At 31.8% G+C, this 17,814-nt stretch overlaps 1 protein-coding gene across 1 annotated transcript in view; it reads left to right on the top strand.

Moving 5' to 3' along the window:
- LOC126759157 (cytochrome P450 4c3) overlaps window positions 1-17,814 on the top strand; it is a 30,107-nt gene that overhangs the window by 5,782 nt on the left and 6,511 nt on the right. The window contains exons 2-4 of the mRNA XM_050473832.1: window positions 16,537-16,652; window positions 17,220-17,336; window positions 17,586-17,745. Coding sequence (XP_050329789.1) covers window positions 16,537-16,652; window positions 17,220-17,336; window positions 17,586-17,745 — 393 coding nt within the window. The remainder of the gene's footprint in view (window positions 1-16,536; window positions 16,653-17,219; window positions 17,337-17,585; window positions 17,746-17,814) is intronic.

Genomic DNA, 17,814 nt, shown 5'->3' with positions numbered 1-17,814 from the left:
ACTCTAAAAGTCGATAAATATATTATTTTCATTCAACTAATACCTCAGCTCAAATTTATTAGCCAAATCAGCTAACTACTTTATGAATGCCATGGTCAGTTAGAATATGAAACGCAAAAAATGTTAAAGAAGTCTGTCTGTAAATAAGCGAAATAACGCCAAAAATCACAAAAGATGCGTTGGTAACCTTAATCTTGACATTTAAAATGTATTTTATCGCCTCTTTGCAATACGTCTTCCGCAACAGCACCACAAAGGCTACAAGTTAAATGCACACACACAACTAACACCTGCGAACAATTTGCATTCTTCTTAATCAATGAATTTAACGGTGTTTTCTGGTATCTATGTATATATATATATATATTTACATGCATATTTAATCACTTGCACGCTGTCCATTGACCCTAAAAATGCAGTTCCGCCGCATATAAGGTGTGTTTATTTGTAAAGCCGAAATATGTAAGAGATCATAAATATGTAATTGATGCAAACGGCGAAATAGTTTAGAAATAGTTAACAAAAGGTAAACAGTGATGATTAATACAAGAAATCAAAAGTTTCAGTGGCTGAGCGTTGATTAACACAGCCAACAAATCTTATCAGCGTGTTGGTAAGAGCGAGGGGCGTAGCCAACAGTTTCACAGCTTGAACGCTTGTGTTGCTAACTTGTAGATATAGATATACATATGTATGTGAATGTATCCGAGCGCTTTGCATAAGTTATAAGCTAATAAAAATGCTTATTGATGATCTTTAAGATATTGTTTGTGGAAAAGTTTGAAATTTTTGATTTTTATACCCTAAACAGGGTATGTTAAGTTTGCCTCGAAGTGTGTAACACCCATAAAGAAACGTCTGAGGCTCTTTTAAATATACATATATACCTCTATATACATATGTAAATGATCAGCGTGATGAGGTGAGTCGTTTAAACCGCGACCGTCTGTCTGCTTGTATATATGCGAACTCGCCCTTAAGTTTTTGAGATATCGATCAGAAATTCGGAACACGTTCTTTTCCTAAATAGTCACAATAAGCTGCACAGTGAACCGAACCGCCGATATCGTAGTAATATAGTATGTATAGTATTTGCCTGCCACACCAACTAACCGATCAAAATCATGTTCTTGAACAGAAAACTTTTTAATTTGTTAAAGTTGGCTTGTATTATTGTTTAAGCTAACGGTATAACCTCTGAAGAAATGGTTTCTATCGGACCGCCTTAGAAACTGAACTATCTAAATCAAGTTCTTCTATTGAAACATTTTCTTATTTGTGAAGGGTATTATAGCTTCGCTGCAACAGAAGTTGCCGTTTTTTCTTGTTTTCAAATTAATAAGCACAAATTTATGCACACATAATTATTTATTTTGTATTATTTTATTGTTGATTATAAAATTTTGCAAAGAAATAAAAATCAAAGGGAAATGTTTTGAGAAAAAAGTGTACATAAAGTGAACACATTAACCCAAATTCAAGGTCACACATTGAGGAAGACAAGTTTTATTTTCCATTAACCAAGAACGCTGGCTGCCGGCGAGAAGACAATACAAGTTATACGCTTATATAAATTAATCAAATTTCCGGGTTAATCAAATATTGAAAAATGAAAGAAAAAAATTTATATAATATTGAAGTGCGAATATTCAAATGGTATACGGAGCTAAATTTATACAGTTATACATGCATTTTGATATAACATGTTACATACTGATTTATATACAAATATTCATATACACAAACAACTTTGCGCTTGAGTGTCTTATGCCTTTATGTAGCTCTTTCTAAGAACTTCTTAACAACAAACACTTCAGAACCTACTCAAGTGGTTAAATATTACTTAAGAACTAACTTACAGAATTTTAATACCATATATATACATATGCATGTTTGTTTATTCGTATGCGTGTCTGTATATTAACAGTAATATAAGAGTTCTTCCAACTTCTTCCGCAATTTACTGATTATCAAATTATTTCAAATTATAGTGTGTAAAGTAGCCGAAAAAAATTGAACTTGCCATGAAGCCGGAAGCTTTTTGCGTCATTTTCAGCTGAAAAAATCGGATCTCTTTGTTAACGATGGTGTAATGCTTTAAAACCAGCTGAAAACTTCAAATTAAATGATTGGAAACTGGTTATACGATTCCGGATAGATTGCCAAATCTGTATGCTATTCCGTTTATCTTATTCTTTAATACATATATTCAATAAGAACATTGTATTACCCGCTTTTTTCTGCCGGCTGTCGATCTGTTCGGTAATAAGAATATTAGACTGCAAAAAATTTTTCTCTAACCTTTGTTACTTATGAGGTGTTTTTTAGAATATAAAAAGTAAAAAAAATGGAATTATAAATAACCAGTTTAAGGATCATTTCCGCAATATAATTATAACTGTTTAAATATTTCTAATGATATGCTTACATATGTATTTGAAATGACTGTTTTATATTATATTTAAATAAGTTTCAATTTAATAACCGTAGATTTTTATAGTGTTCGATTAACCGGCTGGTCTAGTTAATTTTTCAGTTCTTTTTTTAGACCGGTTTATTTTTTGATGAATTTATAAAATATCTAAAAACTAGAACACTAATTCCAGTCCAGTCGTCACATGTTTATTTCTAATTGCCGCTATAAATGAACTGACGTCATTTTTTGGAAAGATGATCAAGTTATGTATTAATTTAAGATATGTTTACAAATAATTTATGATTTTTCCAAGCACTAAATCTTCTTACTGTTGCTATATAGAATTATTTTTAGCAAATAAATTTTCAACCAATTTTCAGATTTTACCTGCCGTCTGGAAAGTAGTATATCTGAATATTTTTTAATATTTCGAAATTTTGTATCAAATTAACAGTAATTAAGTTATCAGTTAGACTATTATTCTCAAACAATAACTTTTTTTGGTTTCAAAAATTATGGACCAATAATTCTTGCGGCATGAAAACTAGTACAGAGAATAACTTTTTTTGAGGTTCTGCCTGGACCATATCTTTTGCTATTCACAGTTAATAACGGAGATATTTAGCAAAGTTAAGTGAAAGTATAATATTGCATGCTACTGTGGGCAAACGACAGTAAGACTTATTAATTTAAATTTCACGCGAAAACCCATTCGTCGAAATTTTTTTTTTGTGGTTGGTATCACTGTCAGTGACATCTGTGCCAAGAAAAGCGAAAGCATGATTGGTTCTAAAATCACTAATTTTCTCGAAAATCAGCGTCGCGCTTACGTCTGTGAAACAATGCTTTCCAGCTACTCGGTTCTCATAAAACGTATTATTACTGGCGATGGGTCTTGGACTTGCTTACGGGATTACTTAGAGGAGGACAACATACATATATATTAAAGAAGAAATTAAGAATTTTAAAATTATGATTATTCTCTCACTAATCTACTAAATTTGGTAACATTTCGCTATATACTCTTATAAATGACACTTATTAATCTCGTCACCGAAGAAATGTGAAGCTAATCTACTCGAAATCTCCCTGTGGAACTATGATTTGTCAGTAAAGGAAATATTATATTATCGCAGCTGATTTGGGCACTACAAAGAAAAAAAGCAATTAAACTGACAATCAACTTCCCAAATCAGAAAATGCGTCCATTATTTCCAATAAATAGTAAATATTTAAAACAAGACGACTTTTGTAACAAAATAAGACATTGCAATGTTTTCTTTTTAGAAATAGTAAACGACGTGGATTTTGTAATATCAAAAGCAGCTGTTTTATAAATCCAACGGCAATGAGGACGGTATAGATTAGTAAAGGGATTAAATGTAATCTAATCACTTAAAGTTTTTGGTCGGAATATGGTATACAAATATTTCCGCTGCTTTGATCTTTCCAAGTTGCGAGAGTATAAAATATTCGGTTACACATTCGGTAATTATTATTTTTTTTCTCAAATAATACTCACAGGCTTACTGATAAATATTACATATAGAAAATATTACCTAATACGAGTTGATGTTTGAAAAGATCTTATCTTATTTGATACTTAAGATGTAATATTTACTATAGATATGTATTTGTTTTTGTTATTATTGACAAATCAGAAATAAGAAAACATCCGTTCAAAACTTTTACTGAAAATTGTTTGTTTTTTTTATTGATTAAATTTTCTTTTTATTTTACAACAAAACCCCCTAGGCAAACATTGAACCAACTCAGCCCCTTTCAGTTATTTTGCAGTGTATGTATGCATGTGTATGCATATGTAGTATATGTACATTGTGACGAGAAAAGTACCCGGAAATTGTAAATAAAACGCTAAATATTTAATTATTTATCAATATTTATTTTGTCACCTTCAAAGTAATCCCCAATATATGTAACCTACTTATTCCAACGATTTTTCCAGTTCTCGAAACACTTTTCATAAGCATTTTTTAAGCTGGCGGTCAGCTCCTCCGAATTTTGTTTCATCTCTTTGAACGATAGAAAACGGGTCCCATGGGGCGGAAATTTCAGTTTGGGGAACAAGAAAAAGGACACGGTGCGGAAAAATCTGGTGAACATGGTGGTTGATCGATGGTACTCGCTGCGTTTTCGGCTTTGAATTCGGTCACAATCGTAGTCTTTTTGAAAAAAAAACTTTAGCTTTATCGGGACGAGTCGAGCTAGAACGCGTTTCATACCCAAAACATCCATCAAAATTATTCGAACGAACTCACGAGAGATATCAAGCTCTCTTGTCATCTCTCTAATACTTGCCTGATGATTTTCTAGCAGCATATCCTTCACTTTTTCAATATTTTCATCAGTTAAAGAGGTCGAAGGTCATCCAGAACGAGACATGTCCTCAAAGATCTCTCGACCGTCTTTGAAGGCTTTGTACCACTCGTATGCCTCTATTTTTGATAAAACTGCGTCACCGTAAGCCTTTTCCAACATTCGCAACGATTCCGCACCCGAAATTTGATTAGAAATACAAAATTTTGAGGTAAATTCTTTCTCCGATATTTTTATGCATTGTAAAAATTGCAACTCACTACTGAGTTGTACGGACTTAAGCAGCTATTGCAAACAAACTGGTTGATAGGCCGCGCTCATATTTGGCATAGTAATTAAGGACAGTCCCACCATTTAGCAAAATAATTCTTTTTTGGACTATCGTTTACCCCGGGAATTTAATTACAATTTTCGGTTGCTTATTTGTCCCAATGTGCATGCGAGCTTGTAAAAGTTCACAGCAGTTTTTTCTCTTAACTAGCTTTTGGCATAAATATATAAAAATGAACTAACTTAAATGAATTACACATAAATACATATATACTCAATGCTATGCTTACCGATTAGTCATCAATGAATTTCTCTACATACACACACACATGCATATGTATATATGAATATATGTATTTGTAATTTCTGTAAGCTCCTCAGTTGGTGTGCCGATTTGTGCATTTGTCTATCTGTTTCCGTCGACTCGTTTAAGTGGCGCTTGTGTTTAACCATCTGCGGCATTTTACTACATCATTAACTTGCGCTTATACAGAAAACGTGACTTGTAGCGCACACTTTGCACCAAAAGTGAGCGAAACAATGATCAAAACAAAAAGAAGAAGCCGAAACATGAACTTAATTTATTTTAATTTATTGTGTTTTTATTTCACTTTTAATTTGACAAAACCATAACGGTAAAAAAATATGAATACGTTAGGCCAGTTTTTGAATGGTTTATAGTGTCGTAAAATTGAGCTATTTTGTCAGCCAAATATGGCTAATTTGAATGGTTTTGGTTGATGGCTTAGAATTCAACTATGCAAATAAATAATTTATGAATAAGATATTTGCATATATGTATGTATCATATTATGTATGTATTATATATATAATACATTTGGAAGGCAAAATTTTAATATTTTGATGTGAAATTTTATTTAAAATTAATAGTTTTATAGAAATATGATATCCGAAATAAATATACATAATATATACAAATTGATAAAATATATATTTCTGCAAGATTTTCAAAAAAAAAATGGAAAAATGGCTTAAGCTACATATTATGGAGCTGGAACCCTTATCAAATTTAATTTCCTGTCCAATTGGCTGTATTGTCGGACCGTTTGGGTCGGTCATTTTTTCGAAACTTGTTCTGGCGGCAATGGTGCTCGAAGACTTTCGCACGTATCCGCTTGAGCTTTTAACTGTAGCTTCACAGACACATTATCCGGTAAACTATTAACGATTTGTATACCAATTTTAAATTTGCCACGAAGTTTGCAACAACCACAAAAAAACGTCAAAGATCCAACAAAATATCAGTTTTTGAAATATTAAACAGAAATATGCAAACGTTCTTTGCTCAGCTAAGCCCTGATATCGTATCAGTATAGCATATAGCTGTCATATAAACTGAACGATCGGAATCAAGTACTGGCATGGAAAACTTTTCCATTTGACGAGATACTTATCTTCAAGAAATTTGGTATGTATTATTGTCTAAGGCAATATTGAAGTTTTCGAAGAATTTTTCTAGATCGAACCACTATGGTGCATTGCTATGAATTACTTTGGAGGTTTCCTTGAAAAAACTGAGACATTTGGCGCCATATTTTATACAAATGCCCACATATTAACTTTTTATACACCCAAATATATGTTTAATAAATCTTAAAAAAAGAAATTCAAGTCCTTTTTCTTTACTTTCAAAATAAAATTTCAAAAGTAGTCCTTAGTTTGAGCTCTAGACTAGTCAAACCGATCAAAATTTGTGTTTTAGTTGTTCGAGAATCGATATAGATCGCATTCAAGATGGTCATTTGGCTTCAATTCTTGCACAAGTTGAATTTTGTCATCCAAAACAAGATCTTTCCGCAAAATCTTCCCAAAATGTTCCATTAGCGGATGAACTCATTCGGTCCTTCTTTGACTCTCTGCTCCTCAACAGCAATAGCATCTACGTCTTATACGGTATCTCTGGCGATGGGCATAACCCACTAGAGTACAAAAAAAGAAATATTTTTTTGGTAATAAAAATAAAAAAGTTGCTTCTTAGGAGCTAATACCGAATAAGAATGTAAAAACCCATTTAAAGATATATGAATGTGAAGCGTCACTTTTCTTTTTTAAAGAAAAAAATGTCAAAATGTTCATTTTGCGAAATACCATCCCAAAACGAAACTTTATTTAAATAAGCATAATTAATAAGCTCATCTCTCAAACACAGTTTGTATTTCTATTTATTTTTTTCTTAAGGCACTTTGCGTGACTTTTTCTTATTCAAATGTCTTCATTTTAAATTCTTTTCTAAACAGCACTTAAGTATTTATTTCTTAGACGCAACTGGTAATCAATCAAAATGCTAGCGCAGGAACCACTCAAGGTTAATGCGCTCTCCGATTGCGAATACTAGACGAAGAACTTGTTCGTGCAGCATTAAAAAATCTTTTGGTTCTGCGTTGATAATAAAAACTAATCAATTTCAAGGTTGAAATTACAATAATTATTTACAGGCGTATCTATTAAGAACATAAAAGTATATTTATATTGATACAATGAGATTCATGTAGTTCTTACTAGTACTTCATTACATTTCATTACAAGCATATACGAATATATGAAACTATTTTGCAATTAAGATTTTCGATTTGGTGGTAAATACATAGTTGTATTAAAGACATTGGCATTCAAACAGAACACATGCATGCGCAAAAATCTGTGAGTATTGAAAAATCATAAAATATTACTCTGCGTTGGCGCTTGCGCACTTGTGCCATGTATTAAGAACTTTTAATACCCACCGACAAAACTTGTCTTTTACGAAACTCGCCACGTTTTTCGGATTTTCCACCTGCAAATTTGCTGCTCTTGAACGTCAACATTTACGACTGTATCTTGGCGCGATTGTTGGCAATGACACGGCAAGAAGTTTTCGGGAGTAGCTTTGTGCGGCTGCTGCTGTTGACTTCAAGGTCGTCGAGAATTTGTGGCGCACACATAATGCAAAATTCAATTGCTGGTGGCAAAGTGTACTTACTGTAGCTCATAAGCTCATAAGTAAAGTTCTTTACTATATTCTATATATATATACTATACGAATACAAACACATATATTAGGGTGTGCTATTTTTAAGCAGTTTTTTTTATCTTAAAACATGCTTTCAGGAGACTTTATGTTTATAATTTTTTTTTTTTAGAACGTTCAATTTCCTGCCTGAATAATTTTTCAGTTCATCCTTTCAAGTCTCGAGCAAGGTACACAAATGAGAAAAATAATTTTTTTCGCCTATTTGCATGAAAATTTTTTTGTTAGAAATAGATATTTATTAATATTAATATGAAGTGTCTCTTCAACTTCTCGAAATTTTTGAGCCTGTTCTTGAGATGATGAAAAAATGTTGCCTCAATTTGACACACCCTTTTTTATATGTATACATATGTATATATAACATGAACATATATGTATATGTACACATATAGTATGTCCACACCTAACAACATATATATATATATATATATGTAATATATTTTCAAACGGAATCTACTAATCACGTTGAAAGCACACTTTTCAAGGATCGACAATCAAAAGATTTTATCACCTTTTAATTATATGCTTATGCAAGTTTTTTTATTTTTTCTAATTTTCTTGACAATTAAATTTATTTTGCAATTGAGTCTCTTTGCTAGAATTGAAGTTTCTGCAGCAGTTATGCATTTGCCGGCAGTTCTTTTTCCATTAAATACAATTTCATTGTTTATTTTGTTGCTGCGGCTTTAATAACAATGCGAAATAATTACAGAAATATACATAGACACATTTACATCTAAGTGTATTGTAGTTTTAATTCAGCACTGACTGCGACATTGAGTTTTGCGTAGATACCAAATGATATGATGAGATGATACTAGCGATCTCTACAAATGTTGATGGCTCCTCCTGCAGATATAGAAAAATGCATAAAACACCGATTAGTTACTATATACAGGCGTATGATAGACGATTGAGCATCAGATGTAAGAAACAAACACTCCGATAGTCTCATCAACTTATTTTATTTGATAGCAAATGCTCGCATCATTAATTCATTCTAAGATTTTTTGACTATAAAGGTAAATTTTTCGCTAGGATAACTCAGTATCCACCTTTTCTATTGTATTGTATTGCAAAATCGGCTGAATTGAAAGTATTAGATGACGAGCTCTGATGCTATACTTACAAACGTACAAACATATTTTTATTAATGAATCAAGGTGGTATTAAATAGATATACAATTTTGTAAAACTCTGTGACAAATATATGTTCACATGAGCAAACAAATGATAAATATTTTTTGTTTGTTTTTGGGACTTTGCTCTGCTGATATTGAAAAATATGAGTTCGTTGCAAAAGTCTTTTGTTCTCAATAAACAATATTTTCTTTAATATACCATACAATAAAAGATGACAACAAAACAGAGATAACAGTGTGTATACATTATAACTTGACACTAAAGCAATTAATCATTCATAATTCAAAAAAGAACTCTGATAGAACTTGGGAAATTTACTATAAATTTCACAAAGAACTTTCTATATACTTGTACATATTCCTCCTGACTTTATTCAGTGGTATAATCCATAAACGACACAATAAAGAAACAAATAAGAGTAAATCAAATGAAATAACACCTTCTTGATTACTTTAAAGCTAATAATTTGTTAGTAAATTGATTAAAAATTTCTCAAAAATCAAATTTAATTTAGAAACAATTGATGATAAAGTCATATGCAGGGTCCACGAATAAAGTTTGTTTGTAACTTTAAAGCGGTTGAAGCAATTTCGGTCGCTATAAAGGCCTAACTTTAATAATTTATTTATGGAGCAAGGAAAGGGAAACGAATCATTTCTTAGGCTTTATTAAGTATGTATTTTGGTATACAAAAAATATACATATATGATGAGTTATAAAAAGTTGTGGGCACTCGGTCAATCTTGGGAATCAGGCGATAGTAATTATAGGTATTAAAAAATTAAATACGAGATCTTAATACACATAAGACTTTATAGTAAAATACTTTTGTACGTCCTTAGCCTTAAATTATATTTTCGCAAAATGGCAGACTTGTTTGTTGAAATTTTGAACACAGAAATTAACAGTAAATTTTTTATAAAATGTTGGAATAAAAACACAAACGTCTATTTAGGTTCTACATAGATTACATTATCATGAACTTACCGTATTGAAACTTATGATTTGGCTTAGGTTAGATTAGGTAAATTGGCTTATCATTTGTGAGAGCACGAATAATCCCGCTATAGACGTTTGTCTGTACTGATGTCCAGAACTCTTAGGCAGAGATCAAAAAAACTTTCGGAAATCGATAAAACACCTAGATTTCTGCCACTAATTTATTGCGGCGGCTTATATCTGTTCCAGCCAATTTCCCGGTTTCGTAAAACTAAGACAACTAAGATGCATCAACCTTGGTCTGGCGAAAACTGGATAGTGGAAGAAAGAGTATGTAGATGTTTACTATTCATCATCGTCTTTGCTAATTTGACAAATTTTATCCTCAAGAATCTTTAGCCTGACCGCATGAGTGCCATTTAGACACCAATCGTTGCAGCGATGCGAGCCTCTCTGAGAGGTAGCAGTTTAACGAGCCTTTTTCACTCTTTTTTTGGGTTAGAAGACAATTCTTAGATCCTGCATTTAATATGGAAGTAGCTTGATTTTGTTGCTAGTGAGGTTATGCACTCCTTACTTAGCTTTGAGCTCACTATCAGCGAGTTTACGGCCTGTATAGAAGTTTTTTTTTTATACTACTCTAAAAAAAATAAAATTTCGAAGAAGTACATCTGCTGCTACGTTGATGGCTGCCACTCGGGCAGTGGAAAAACACTACAGTGCTCTGACAGTCTGAAACTAGAGTTTATAGAGAGCTTCTGTCAAAAAACTACCCCTGCAATCTTTTCGCAGAGTACGTTTCACTACGCAGTGATCCAAGTTCGCAGAGATGGAGTCGAAGTAATAGAGAATTTAGAAATGTCCGTAACTGGGAAAAAATAGTAAAAATACTTACTTAAAAATACTTACCCTTTAGCATTTAATTCTTGCCACTGGTCTACATATATCGATATAGACTACATCAGGTATTTGAACAAACGATTTTTAGGTGGGCTTCCGAAGGGTCTTTTTTGGTTATTGACGCCTATCGCTAGAGTCTCGCGAACATTTTATTGTGTAAAATACAATAATGAATAAAGTAAGTGTTTACTTTTAAATTTAAGTTTTAAAATTTTTTTCTATTTTTTTTTTTTTTTTTATATAAAAAGCGATTGATTGCCTGTGCACTATCTCATTTCATTTTTCTTTGAATTTTTCTACTCAGTATTATATAATAATAACATTAATAGTATATGCATATTCATCATACAATTCAAACGTCCGCACACAATAGAAGCAAAACAATGTCATTCAAACAATGTGAATAATATGAATGTATGTACATACATTTATGCAAGTAAATAAATAAAGAGATTTTGTTTACATGCCCGTATAAAATATGCAAATTACAGACATCATCACACTTTCCAACAATTTTTGGCAAAGACGCCCGCAGTTTGAATGATTTTTGCTTTTGCCTGCATTCGTACGCACTTAACTAAGGTGTGTAGTGTAAGCGGAAATACAGTAAAAATAATGAAAACAAAATATTAAACAATTAAGTTTGAGTTATAAAACAAGTGGAAGTAATCAGCGACGGGAATTTAGCGCATCTAATGACTGACAAGCGACTATGCACCCACGCTAAAATGCTTATATACATATATAAGTTAATAAATTTGTATGTAGATATGTATAAATGTATACCTTTTTGGAATATACATATGTATACTGCTCTTCTTACGTACTGACTGTCTGGACTTCAATTATTCACAAGATTTCTATCATTTTCAATAGAAGAGCAGCGCAAATTTGACGAACGCATTTTTTTACGAAATAAATGGCGGAAGAAATTACGAAAATAATGATGTCGATAATAACTTAATCAGCTTAAAATTTATGATAATAGCAACACTTTTTTATATTGCCATATTTTTGTATAAATTTTCAGATTTTTACGGTTGCTGAGCCACTTAAGTGAAATTTCTGATTTATAACAATAAAATATCGAAAAAAATAAAGGTTGTTCAAAAGATTATTATTTTAAATTTTATATAACAAAATTGTATAAATATTTTGATATTTCTTTTAATGTAATATTTTAATATTTTAATTATAATTATATGTTTTAGTAATTTCATTATTATTATTATTAAAAAACTTAAATTAATTTTAAATTATTTAATATTATTTTGAAAAAAATTTTAACATTATTTGTCTAATATTATTCATTAATTTTATACGAAACACAATTGTATGTGTATGTTTATGTAAACTTCAATACATTTACATACATGTGTACTACATTATATTTAAAAATGTTTACAAAGCAAAAAGCACATTTACATAAATAATATTTACAATAATGATAAAATTAAATAAGAAATGATACCCTTCACAAATAAAGAAGAAATGATGCTTGGAGATTGGATTCATACCGTGAAGATATCTTCTCAAACAAACAAGTTTTCCAAACAAGAAATTGTTTTGGATTCCTTTAGTTTGGGACACAAAGCTGAAGAAGTGTTTTCTGCCGTTACTTCAGAACTAAAACCACTGAGGATAAATATTGTAGGTTGATGCAGAGAGTCATATGATAATTCAGCGAACATGTCTGGTATGCACAATGAGTTGCAAGCAAAAATTCGCGACCAAACACCAATCACCTTTCGCTTTCCTCGTTCCGCCCAATTCTTTGAATTTAGAACCAATCACATTTGCTGAATAGTCTACATGAATGAAATCGAAAAAAGAACTAGACCTAGAGATCAGACATGTAAAAGTTTGAACGAATCTTGGCATGAAGTTCTCAAAACTTTAGAATCAATCAATGATGATTCTTGCGAAAAGCCTGTAATGCGACAAAAACCGGCAGAAATATGTACTATCGAATTTTCAAAAGCTGGAAATGGCAGTAATGGTTATTATATGAGATGTTTTTAGAGAGAGTAAACAAAGATCAGGTGGAGAAGGACTTGGTGAAGAAGCGACTGGCGCGCTGTAAGCGGTGTGAAAAAGAAGAAAAACAAGTAAACATTTTATACTCTCGCATGATAAAGTGAAATCTGTCATTTACATATTTTTCAAACATCGTATTTTTGTAAAGTTTTATTCCGCTATCATCATTGTGTACTATATATTATACAGAAAATCAGAAGAAAAAACAATGTTTCACCTATATTTCGAATGTTCAAATTCAGAAATCGGTTAGTTCCTGAAATATAGAATTGATAAAAAAGTTACAGATCTTTACGATTCATACCTTGAGTTTTTTATAAAAGAAACAGAGAATTTCAAGAATTTCGAAAAAACCGGCATTGAAATATACACATACAAGCGAAACTGACAACCAAAAAGAAAACAATATATAATTAAACTACCGATGAAGACATTGGAATGGCTGCGACTGAGTGATTACTTAAAGATTAACTCATCTATCCTAATGATTTAGCTAGAGACTTAGTTCAAGAATGCGTACACTTTCAAACCTCCCGATATTGACGATTCCAACATATATGCAGCTTCTTCAGGAGAAAAAGACGTGTATATAATTGCAGATGGATATCTCAAAACCTGAAGGACTAACGACTCAGCTCGACACGGTTATCATTTACATATATATATAACATATGTATGTATATTTTTGCGTTGCCTACGTTGACTACTGCGTGTTAAAAACATCGTGGCAAACTTATTATACCCTGTTCACGGTATAAAAAAATTGGTACATTGCTGACTGAGCCCCACACATTTTGTAACGGTAATAATTACAACAATAATGCCTGCGTTAAAAGCAAACAACTTTGCCTCTAATTCAATTGCAAATGCGGCCGGGTGACATTGGTCGAATGGGCTGCCCACTTTGTTGCCATTCACAACACTGGCTGACAACTGATTGCGTTGATGACAATGAAAGTTAATAAAAATCACATACACACATATATATACATATATGCGTTATGTGTGGATGCAAGAAGATCGCACAATAAAATTGTTGATAATAAATATAATAATATACGTACGACCTTTTCTTTATATTTGTGTATGTGTGGAGAGTGGGCGCAATTTACGGTTTCACATTTTTCACCTACACATACATATTTAGATATATAGCATGCATATATTTATGTTTATAAATATGTATGTATATTGTGTCTTAAATAACCGCACAGCAAGAAGCTGTTTTTCGTGACAACCAAATAACTGTAAATGTCGTGAAGGTGAGTTTTCTGTAATTGCGATGTTTTTTTTGGTAGATAGATGTTGTGAAAAGCTGCAAATTACACATGACACTTGTATATGTATGTAAACACAGTTGTAACCGAATTTGGTACCACTGACCGAGTTATTAACCATGACGCGGCAAATGTACTTTGACACAATCATACAAATGATTTGGGGAAATCATGATTACATACATACATACTTATGTAAATATATGCATTTACTTATACTTACATATACAGTTATATAAACTTACATATGCATATAAATAGATTTGCTGTGCGCGCATGCGCAACAATCTGTTGAGGCTCGCAGATTCATACATACATACGTACTCATACAAATGAACTTGTCACCTTAAACAAATAGAAATCACAAAAACCGTTATTATGAGCAACAAGTTATTTAATATAACTCAATGTGAAAACATGTGTAGTACATACATATGTAGGTGTGTATTTTCATAAACTTAATTAAATTTGCTGTTAATAAGTCACTGATTCATTGTAAATACTCAAGTGAGCATCAAAGTTACACCCTTGGCGATTGTCAACACAGCCTACGCGTGTTAACGGCAGCACATCCGCCTACTTGTTGGTCTACAGTAGCTCTGTAAATATTTATATTTGTGGATCACATATGCAAATTAATGCGAAAACGATTCCGATTGATGCCATAAAAAAGATTGATAGATGCTGTATAAAACAGTTTAGCTGTAGCTAATTATTATGACTAGACTTTTGTTTATTTGGATAGTGTGGTGTAAAGTATAGGCTTATTAAGTAATCAGTAGTTTATATTGAGTAATCAGCAGTCAACAGAATTCTGTCAAGTGTCTGGTAGAGTCCAGAAGACTGAAAAGAGAGAAAATGATACAGTATTTTTTGAAGGACATACACAAGTAAAGTAAATATCTTAACCTAGAATTTAAATCGCATAAACCTGCTTCAATTCTAATGCAAATTGAGAACTGTAGGTTTTCAATTCAAGCCTCGTGAACCATCCACCCCAACTCAGTTCACTTTTTAGGCATTATTTGTTGGAAAATTTTAAACATTACTGTTAAATAGAATACAGTAGTATTATTACCAGCTGTTCCCACTTTTCCATAATAGTTTAAGACAATATCTTCCTACAATGCTAAAATAGCAAGATTATTAATATTTTTATAATCGTATGCCAACGATGGGAATTGGTTTTGCCGTTCTGATTCTTTCAACATATCATCATATAAGTATACATGCACATTATATTTTTTTTTTTATAAATCTTTAAGTAAGAGGTTGTAGGTCTAAGTCTGATCTGACTGATTGTGTTGAATGATCAATAGAATATCAAAATGCACCTACGAAATAAATTTCATTAGGATAGCTCAAAAATTTACGAAAAAATTTGTACGATCCCTAAAAGACTTCACCTTAAATATCGCTGGCTCGAAAGTGATAAAAAATCGTTAGTCGAACACTTTATTCAGCCCGACGCGAGGCGCGCAATCCGCGAAGGAGCGGAATTAGCCGAGTCATAAAAGGCAAGAGAGTTTTAAGCGTTGCAATCTTAAGCTGCTCAGCTACAGAAACAAAAATTTCAACAGCCAAAATTAAGAATTAGATTAAAGTTTATTACTTTTCAATGTTACTTGTTAAGAGTAGATAAAATAATTTTTTTAATGGTAAAGAGTGAGTCTGTTAGATCAAATGTGCTGGAATGAGAATTGAAATCATGACATATCTAGTTCTAGAAAATTTTAAAAGTAAGGGTCTAAACTGCCTGGTAGATATGTAGTGGACTTGGCGATTGTAATATTTAAGATTTTTATATATCGACTTTTTACGTTTCTGTCTGCAGATATAATAATACTAAAACAAAAGATGAGCAAATAAGAAGACAAAAAGCTTCTGGAAAGACTTGAAAAAAACTACTAATAATAGTTTTTAAGGTTAAGGGTAATAAAACTACTTTATTTAGGATACGAATTTCAAGGTTTTGAAGAGTGCAATATTTTTTCAAAATGCGACAGATTTAACAATAAATATTAATTAATTATAGTGAATTGTTGACTTTATTTATTTTAGGTTTAAAGAATTAATTGAAATAAGTATCTATTTTTATTTCAAAAACAAATATATGTATTTACAGACCCATTTTTGTTGAAATCTTTGAAATAAAAAATTTAATAATTGCATTTATTTATTTTCAGAATTATTCAATCGCTTGACGGGCACAATAAAGCTATGGGGCAACCGTATCGGTTTAAATAAAGCATGGCAGGGACCAACCCCTTATGTGATGCTGTTCGACCCAGAAACAGTAGAGGTAAGAAAACGAAAGTAAAGAAGAATGAAAATTTCAAGTGCTTACATGATGAAAGAATTTAAAATTAACCTAAAATTGCAGACCGTTGATAGTCAAGGAGCAAATTTATTAATTAGTGTCAAGGATAGGACTGAATTTAAGTTCTATGCTGCTAATGTTGGATGTTTACGCTAACAATTGTTAACTATCTTGAATCTCTATTAACCACCCCAAAGTAATGCATGAGAAATCTAAATTTGAAATACTTGTATTAAATAAATTTATTGCCATTACTTCAGCAAGGTTAAAGTTTACTCAAGATTTAATGGTTTGTTTTGGTTTAGCTCAGTTTGCTCATAAAAGTTAAAGACTAATTTGTAATCATTAAGCTAAATTTTTATTATAGTCTATATACAAGTAAATGCGTTTATATAAAATTATATGCGACCTACTTACCCGCCTTGCAGCCAAAGCGCACATAATAACGTGGGAACCCTTCTTCACTTTCAATTTTTAATGTATTTTGTTGCTATTGTTTTTTTAATGGCGTTGCGGTAATTAAAAATTCACTACACTTTCTGATTACAGCCAATCTTGAATAGCCAAAAATTCATAGATAAAAGTCACGATTACGATTATTTGCGACCATGGCTAGGCACCGGACTGCTGACCAGCTTTGGCCGGAAATGGCATTCGAGAAGAAAGGTAAGCGATAAAATAAACAAATGAGCCGTACGTATAGTATATTTGTATTTAAATGAGCTTGAGTGTTTAGGTGCTAAAAATAAATTTTTAGTGTTGTTGTTTTCGACTGCTCACCGAATTACGCAAACAGCTTTGCTGTCTTCACGCATCAAGTTCAAAGTCAATACAATGACAAAATTATTATTTTTTTGTAATAAAATGTACCACTTATTTACATTTGGTTTATTTTCTTTCATATTTTGCAATTAGATCTTGACACCGGCATTCCATTTCAAAATTTTGGACGATTTTATCGATGTCTTCAATGAGGAGAGCGCAGTTTTGGCACGCAAACTGGAGTGCGAAGTGGGCGCCGAGGCCTTCAATATCTTTCCATATGTGACGCTCTGCACGCTGGACATTGTGTGCGGTAGGTGCTTTCTTCATTGCTGTACTTGGTGCACAAAAGCGTTGTCACCGCTCGGCATTTGACTTTTAC

Source organism: Bactrocera neohumeralis, chromosome 2 (assembly GCF_024586455.1).
Source record: "Bactrocera neohumeralis isolate Rockhampton chromosome 2, APGP_CSIRO_Bneo_wtdbg2-racon-allhic-juicebox.fasta_v2, whole genome shotgun sequence".
In the NCBI taxonomy this organism is placed as follows: Eukaryota; Metazoa; Arthropoda; class Insecta; order Diptera; family Tephritidae; genus Bactrocera; species Bactrocera neohumeralis.
This window is presented reverse-complemented; position numbering and strand designations above follow the sequence as displayed.